At 58.0% G+C, this 7,825-nt stretch overlaps 1 protein-coding gene across 4 annotated transcripts; it reads left to right on the top strand.

Moving 5' to 3' along the window:
- Positions 1-673: 673 nt before the first annotated feature.
- On the top strand, positions 674-7,296 carry LOC126646004 (Krueppel-like factor 15). 4 transcript variants are annotated; one of them, XM_050326978.1, is made up of 4 exons: positions 674-1,278; positions 1,872-2,327; positions 3,680-4,662; positions 6,916-7,296. In XM_050326978.1, the coding sequence occupies exons 3-4, from the start codon at positions 3,755-3,757 to the stop codon at positions 7,091-7,093; spliced, it is 1,086 nt and encodes a 361-aa protein (XP_050182935.1). In that variant the 5' UTR covers positions 674-1,278; positions 1,872-2,327; positions 3,680-3,754; the 3' UTR covers positions 7,094-7,296. The 4 variants fall into 4 exon arrangements, with proteins under 4 accessions (XP_050182935.1, XP_050182934.1, XP_050182936.1 ...); XM_050326977.1 differs by lacking the exon at positions 1,872-2,327; XM_050326979.1 differs by lacking the exons at positions 674-1,278; positions 1,872-2,327 and adding an exon at positions 2,427-3,157.
- Positions 7,297-7,825: the final 529 nt, after the last annotated feature.

The raw sequence follows: 7,825 nt of genomic DNA, 5'->3' as shown, positions 1-7,825 counted from the left end.
GAAATGGGCGTGGCCATGGATTGGGGGCGCGGTCAGTGAATTGAGGGGCGTGGTCTGATGTGGGGGCGTGGCCATGAGCACGGGCCGTGCCGGGGGTGCGGGCGGGATGCGGGGCCGGGATGGGCTGAAGGGCTGGGATTTGGGATGCGGAGCCGGGATGCGGGGCCGGGATGGGCTGAAGGGCTGGGATTTGGGGTCCGAAGAGGGGCTCCGAGGGGAAGGGACGGGCTCTCCCGCACCTCCTGCCCTCGCACAGCCGCCCGCTGCTCCCGGTGAGCATCCCGCTGGCTCCGCCCGGTGCTGTGCAAACCCCGCGCAGGATTTACTTTACTCCCTGTTGTTATCCCCGGGTTTTTTTGCGTAAAGCGCAGCCCTTTCGCGTGTCGGCCCTGCAGCATCGCAGTAAGAAGCACCGGAGCATTTTGAGGAGCTGCTGAGACCTTCCCAGTCCCTCCTAGTCCTTATTTAATATTCAAATAATTATTACTAATAATTATTCACAATTATTTAATACTTAACTATTTAATACTCTAATAAGTGTTATCAGCAGCAACATTAAGGGCTGTGAAGGTGGGACACGGGGTGACACCCTGAGGCACAGCAGCGATCAGGGGAACAGCTATGGATTGACCTTTCCATGCACCTTCACTGCTGGAATGTTTTTGGGTTTGTATTTGTTTGGGTTTTTTTTTTTTTCAAATTTGAAGCCTTACACCAGGTGTTTTAGGGGGATCCAGTGGGCCTGGAAAGCCCCTGTCGATGGGATCTCCTCTCAAGTCTTTTTGGTATTTTAGAGGGGCTGAGCCCACCCTGTCAGAGGCAGCCCAAGGCCATCCTTAGGGACTCCCTCAGGAACTCACAAACCTGCAGCCACACAAGGACAGACCTCACACACCTTACCCAAACCCTGCGGCCCTGCCAAAACCGTTCCTCCCGAAACGAACACCTGTATCCCGCTGGATGCCAGCGGGAACCGTCGCCGCCGCTGCCTGCTGGGACTCGACTTCTTTTCCTGAAGTGCTGGAGAAACCTGGAGCGTCTCCAGTGTAAATTAACAGGGGGAGGAAACCACGGCAAACTGCGGGATCTCCTCCGGGAGCAGCTCCAGCCGCCCCGGGCAGGGCCAGAGCGGGGGACACCCCGAGCCCCCGGTGCCCCTCCCGGGGCGGGTGTTCCCGTGCCAATGGGATCGGCGGCCGGAGCCGAGCCCTCTGCGGGGCGGGGCGGGCCGGGAGCCGCCCCCGCCGGGAGCCGCGGGACCCGCGTGGACCGAGCCGGGTAAGGGGCGCGGGGGGCGCGGGGATCCCGCCCTGCAGCGCTCCCGGGGGGCACCGCCGGGCCGGGCTCGGGGTGGGCTTCGCTCCCCTGGGCGATGAAGCGAGTGGCACAGCCAGCCTGGGTGTCCCCGGCCCCGGGGGCTGGGTGGGCGCCCCGACCCCCGCGTGGGGTGCAGTGGGAGCAGAGCCCGCTCACGCCCGCTCGTCCCCGGGCATGGCTTTGTCGCGGCGGGGTCGCCTCGGCCATCGCACGTGGCCCCGGCGGTGCCCGTGTGACCGCCGCTGTCCCGGGCCGTGCGCGGACAGCGCGGGTGGCACTCGCGGCCCCGAGCGGGTCACGGGCGTTCCGCTCACGTTGCTCGGTCACGGGAGCGGAGCCCTGACCCTCGGCTGCGCTCCCAGCCCCTGCCTGCTGGCTGACCTTGGGCGAATCGCTCTTTCTCCGTGTGCTCAGGGGGCACATCTGCTGGTTTCAGACGGCAGGCGAGGGTTCAGGGGGGGTTCAAACGACTGTAGGAGTTTGGAAGTGCAGAGAGAAGCTCGAGAGCCTCGCAGTGTGACCAGAGGGCCACTCAGGGCTACATTTTCTTGCAGTAGCTTTGGGGTAACAGCACTGTTGGCATTTTGCAAAACTGCCTTGGTTTGAGAAGCTGCTGACACCTGTCACAGGTACAGAACGTGCCACCAGGTAACACATGTCCCCCTGTCACTGCTCTGCCGGGTGGGGCAGCACTGATTGCCCCCTCTTAGATGGGAAACTGAGCACCAGAGCACTCCAAGGCTGCACGAGAAGCCTGCAGCAGAGCAGGAGATCATCCTGCTCAGATCTCCTCAGTCCTGAGCCAGCAGCTCAAACAGCAGCCCTTCTTCCTGCCCTCTGGTCGTGCTTTTATTCCTGTTGTCAGTTCAACAGAAGGGTTGTAACTACAGCTAAGGAGTTGACAGTGCAATTCAGTTGTCCTGGGGACATGCTGGAGGGATGGAGACTTCCTGAGCTGCTCTGCAAGGAGACCTGGTTGGAAAATCAGGTTTTAAGACCTTCTGGAAGAGGTAAACAGAAGTGTTTGGTAGCCAGAGGGGGGAGGCTTTCCCTGTAGAAAGAGAAGCAGAGACCAGAAAGAGGTCATAAGTGGAGTGGAGGAAGGAGTGGAGTTGGGTACTGCCTTGAAGGGGATGGTTCAGAGCAGGAATTTGTGTTGTGCTGAAAATTTGAAGCCTGAAGGCTGTGAGATTGGCCCAGACACCTTCCTTGTCTCACGTGTGAGCAGCCTCTGCTCACCATGAACTGTTGATGCAGTGCTGCAAATGCCCCCTGAGCAATGTGGCTCCTTGCTCTGGGCAGGTTTTAAACTGTGTGGGGGGTATTTTTTTAAGAGCATTTATATCACATCTGGACTGCTTCTCAAAAATTCCCTCTCCCAGCTCTCGGGACCCTGAGAGCACTGATAACCAGGACTGGCTTGGCTGGTTTGCAGCTCTGCAGAGATCTCACGGACTCAGTCTGGACAAGGGACTTGGGCACAAGTTTTCTTTCCATTGGAAACTTCCAAGCTGACCTCTCACAGGGGCAGGGACGGTGTGTGGCTGCTCTGAGGGTGCTTGGGCACCTCACTCACGACCCCCTGAGCCACAGCAGGGCCTGGGGGGTCTGAGGTGTTGCCTCATGGAAGACCAGTCCCCTCTGGAGACCACACAGGTCTGACCTGGGGACACCGTGCTCGCTCTCACGTGGTGTTTGTGTCCTCAGGGGCCCTGTGAGCTGACCCCAGACAGGCTGTCTGTGCTGCTCTCTGGAGGTGTGACTGAGTTTGGGCAGACCTGCCCCAACAGGGTCCCAGCTGGCTTGTTCAGGCACTGCTGGCCCTGGACCCACAGAGTGGGTGAGCACTCACCAGGGCCCCGGGCACTTTGGCAGCAGCACCCTCAGAGCCGTCTGGTTACCTGTGCAGGTTGTGAGCTCGGATCCAGCCAGGCTGGGTCTGTGTCAGGGCGTGGTTGCACCACATTTGCAGCGTGGAGAAGCCAGCAGCCTCTCCTGGATCACAGTTAACTCCTGGTTGTAAGCCCCAAGTCATCCTCTCCACCACCCAGCAGTGCACAGCTGCCCTCCAGCGTAGGTGGAAGAGGGATGAAGGGTTTCATTGTGTGTTTTCACCTTCATAAACTCCCCAGAGAAGTTTGCTTCTGGGGGGAAATCTGGCTCTTTGCAGCCTGTTGGCATCCTGGAGAGGAAAGTGGTTAGCTTGTGTGTTTTTTTTGAGCAACAGACTCTTTAAAAACAAAGGCCCCTGACTAGTTCTGATGTTTTCTTTTTTTTCATGCACAGTCCATTTTGTTCAAAGGCTGAGGTTTTCATGTTTGCTTTTGAATTTGGAAATAACCTTGGTGGTGTTCCCTTGCAGATGAACAAAGACTTCCCCAGCTGAGCTCCTCCTGAGGCTTCTGAGCTGTGTGTGGGGGGAGCAGTGAGTCAACAAATGGTCTCTGTGAGCTGCCAGGAGCTGCTGCCCTCCTTGACCAGCCCTTCCCTGCTCGAGAGCTTGGCCAGTGCCCTGCAGCGCAGGATGCCACCATCCCTTCTGCCAGGGCATGGCAGTGAGAGGACATCTGGGCCCCCAGAGGGCTTTGGCCACCTCCTGGCAGGCAGCACTAGCCCTGCTGAAGGCGCCCCGCTGTCCAAGGGGGGACACCCCAAACCCCAGCTCACCGTCTGCGAGGCTCAGCTCAGGCTGCCCGACTTCTGCAGCAGCCTCTCCCAGGACTTCATCCCCACCCTGGAGGAGATCGAGGAGTTCCTGAGGGAGAAGGCAGAGTTCCTCAGAGATGAAGGCCCTGAGCTTCACCCAGCTGGAGGGGAGGAGAGCCAACCTGGGGTCAGCTCGGGTGGCTCTGGGGAACGGCCCGTCTGCAGCGAGCAAGGAGATGTCCCAAGCTCTGCTCAGCCTGCAGGGACAGCCGATGGCAGTGACCAGGCAGTACCTGCTGGGAGCATCCCTGTTGTCCTCCAAATCCAGCCTCTCCAGATGGACAGCCACCCACAGGGTGCCACAGCTGGTGTCAGGGTGGCCCAGCTGGTCATCAGCCTGCAGGGCCCAAACCTGTCCCTCCTCCCTCAGCTCCAGCCCCCTGTGACCACCGGGGACCAAAAATACGTCAGGATCGCCCCACTGCCGGTCTCCACGAGGCCTGGGGCACCAGGGGATGGGCAGGAGGTGGAGGCAGCCCCCAGGCATCAGCAGGGCCCCCCTTCCCTCTCCAGGATCCACAGGTGCTCCCACCCGGGCTGTGACAAGGTGTATTCCAAGAGCTCCCACCTGAAGGCTCATTTCCGCCGGCACACTGGGGAGAAACCCTACACCTGTGCCTGGCCCAACTGCGGCTGGAGGTGAGTGGGGGCTCTCTGGGGGTGGGGGGTCCGTGGAAAAGGCCTGCCAGGGCTTGGTGAGGTGGCAGGAGAGCTCCTGGCTGGTGAAAATCCAGCACAAAATCTCCCGTTCCCAAGTGAATTACAGGTGAGAGCTGGAAGGGCACATGCAGAAGTGAAGCTGGTGGAGTGTTTTGGGTAGTTTTCACTCAGTCCAAAAGTGCTGAAAATCTCCAGCTGGGGGCATGTAGCTGATATTCTCCCCAGCACCCCAAATCCTCCTTGAACTGGGTGCCTAAACCCCCTCTGGCAATACCCCTTTTCCAGGTGATGTGTTCATTCTGGGAAGCTTTCTGTGTCTAGTTCAGGGCAATTTCTGCAGTGGGGCTCCAAAAACGGCCTCTCCCATTAATATTTGTGCAAGGAAACAGGAGTCTCAGTCCTTCCTCAGCAGCCAGTGTGCAATTCTGGGTCTGTTTTGCAACCTTTTGCTTTCTCTCGCCGTTTGCTGCCCTGGCTGCTTGTATCCCTCACACACCCGTGGGCCTGGGCTGTATCTCCATGTTGCATTTACTTTTGTTTGCCCTGCACGTGATGGTGGATGTTGTTTCCTTTGATCTGCGTTCCCTAAATTAGCCCTGCTCCCTGAATTAACCCCGCTATTTAATCTGGCTGCGCTTCTCTGATCACTGCTCTGCTGGGGTGTTCTCTTCCCGGTGCTGTGTGCCTGTCCCGAGGGGCAGGATGCTCCTGCAGCCTTTGGCAGGAAGGGCTGACAGTCCTCAGGTCTTTCCATCAGCAGATCTCCAGGGATATCACACGCAGAGCTGGTGTTGGCAGCTGAGCTTTCCTGGTTTCTTACACGATGTTCTGGCTTTCACTCTCTGCCTCGTTCCCCTGGATGGGTTTATGGTGTCTGTCTTGGGGGTGCTGAAACCCTGGAAGGTGTGGGACTAATCTGAATTTTGGCAGTCCCTCTTGCTGCCCCTCTGCCCTCAGAAACTGCCCCTCCATTTCAACTATGCCCACAGTGCAGGTTTATCGGCATCAGCTCCTTTTCAAGTCCCAGCCAGGACCTGAGGATGGCCTTGGGACACATCCTGTTTCCACAGAGGTTTCTGTGAGCAGCCACAGTATTTCCCAGCCCAGGTGTGAGCCTGAAATCCCCTCACTGGAGTCTGGGGTTGCAGCTGAAGCTCTTTGCTTTGTGCTTTTTTGCGTGGGCACGTTTCAGGCAGATGGAAAAACCCTCCTGTCCTAATGCTCCTGCCATCTGTGCTGGCTCCTCACAGGCAGAGCAGGAGTAAATCCAGCCTGGTCCTGCTCTCCAGCACTCCCCTGACAGGCAAAGCCACGCTGGAGCCACTCCAGGCCTTGTGAGAGCGTGGGCACTCAAAATACCTGTGACCAACCTGCTGCCCGTGCCCCCAGGTCTGGATCTGCGTGTGCCAGGTGGGAGGAAGGTGCAGGGGAATTGAGTGGGGACACACTTGTGGTTAAAGGGACTTCCCAGGCTGTTCAGCTGATCTGCTCCAGGTGTGGGAGTTACACAGACCAGCAGTGTGGACACTGAGTATTCCCGTGGTCCTTGTTCCTGCAGTGGCTTTGGCATGGGAACCTCTGCCCCGTGCTCCAGGCTGGGTGTGTTTGTTTTCCTCCCCTTTTCTCTGTATTTAACTCAGCTCCCAGGCAGTTTCCCTCTTCCCAGCTCCCAGTCCAGCCCAGGCTGACGGGGAAATTTCACTGCCACTGGCAGAGACAAGGGGATGCTCGGAGTTTGCAGGGAGAACCCACACCCTCAGAGAAAACAAACCTTCTCTCAACAGCTCTGGGCTGGATGGGGCGTTACAGGAAAGCCTTCCCTCCCAGGATCCTGGACTGAGTCCTTTAGCCTGGGAGGATGCCCCAAAAATCACTTTCTCACAGTGTTTGGCCTCAGGGCTCTCACCTCCTGGGCTTCAGCAAGTTCAAACAAATGAAGGAAGTAGGTGGCCAGCGTCCCTAAAGAGCAGTGGAAAGAAATTAAGATCTCAGGGGGTGAATTACTTTCCCCTTTCCTATTTCCAAACAGGATTCCAAACCCTATTTCCGAACTTGGAGGAGTCTGTTCCTGGAGCTCTGCCTCCCTGGATGGGGCAGAGGAGTGACCTGTCTAGGGTGATCCAGGAGGCTGTGGCAGAGACAGAGCTCAGCCTCCCCCGTGCCAGGGTCCCTGTGTTCCCTGTCCTGGCCAGCAGGGAAGGCTGGACCCACCGCTGTTCCCCTCTCCTGCAGGTTCTCCCGGTCGGACGAGCTCTCCCGCCACAAGCGCTCCCACTCCGGGGTGAAGCCCTACCAGTGTGCTGCCTGTGAGAAGAAGTTTGCCCGCAGTGACCATTTAGCCAAACACCTGAAGATCCACCGGGGCCAGCCCTGCAGCCCACGGACACCTCAGGGGGGCAGCAGGAGGTGATTCCTGCTGCTCATCCCTGCTCAGGCTGAGGGCAGGAGGCCCCAGAGCCGAACAAGCAGTGCAGAAACCACCAGGGAAGAGGGGGAAATGACTCTTTGCCAAATCATGGGAGAGGCTGTGCTACCCTTCTGTTCAAGGATGACGGTGTTCATGGCCTGTTTTGGGCACTTTTGTTCTCTGAAATACATGTGAAGGAAACTGGAGCTCATCTGGGGTGAGACTGTGTGTGTGTTTGTGTGTGTAGGCAAGTAGGGTCGGGTTGAGCTCGGCAAGATTTGCACACCTTGAGAGACAGAGCAGAGTATTTCCAGCCCAGGGGAGCTTTGGATGTGCCATCCCTGGAAGGGTTCAAGAACAGGCTGGATGGGGCTTGGATGGGGCAAGCTGTGATTAGTGGGAGGTGTCCCTGCCCATGGCAGGGGGTGAAATGAGATGTGTGCCCTCAAAGGGATCAGGAAAGCAGCACCAGAAAAGTCTTTTTTAACAAGAAAGGAGAGTGCCAAGGAGAGACAGGGATGTGTGAGACCCCAGAAGAGCTGAGAGCCCCTATCAGGGGGTCAGAGCAGCTCCCAGGCTCTGACGTCCGTCTTGTATTTGACTTCTGGTTAATTAAAGGCCAGCTCCTCGCTGCTGTGCCAAGTTCCTGAGCTTCTGCAAACATCTGGGAGGGAATTATGCGCTTGTACAAACACAGAATAAGCGTCAGGAGTTGGAGGCAGGCAGGGTGCCCTT

This window comes from Myiozetetes cayanensis, unplaced genomic scaffold (assembly GCF_022539395.1).
Source record: "Myiozetetes cayanensis isolate MyiCay16 unplaced genomic scaffold, myiCay2020 scf32, whole genome shotgun sequence".
Taxonomy (NCBI): domain Eukaryota; kingdom Metazoa; phylum Chordata; class Aves; order Passeriformes; family Tyrannidae; genus Myiozetetes; species Myiozetetes cayanensis.
Note: the sequence above shows the minus strand (reverse complement) of the source record. Positions and strands in the feature narration are given on the sequence as shown.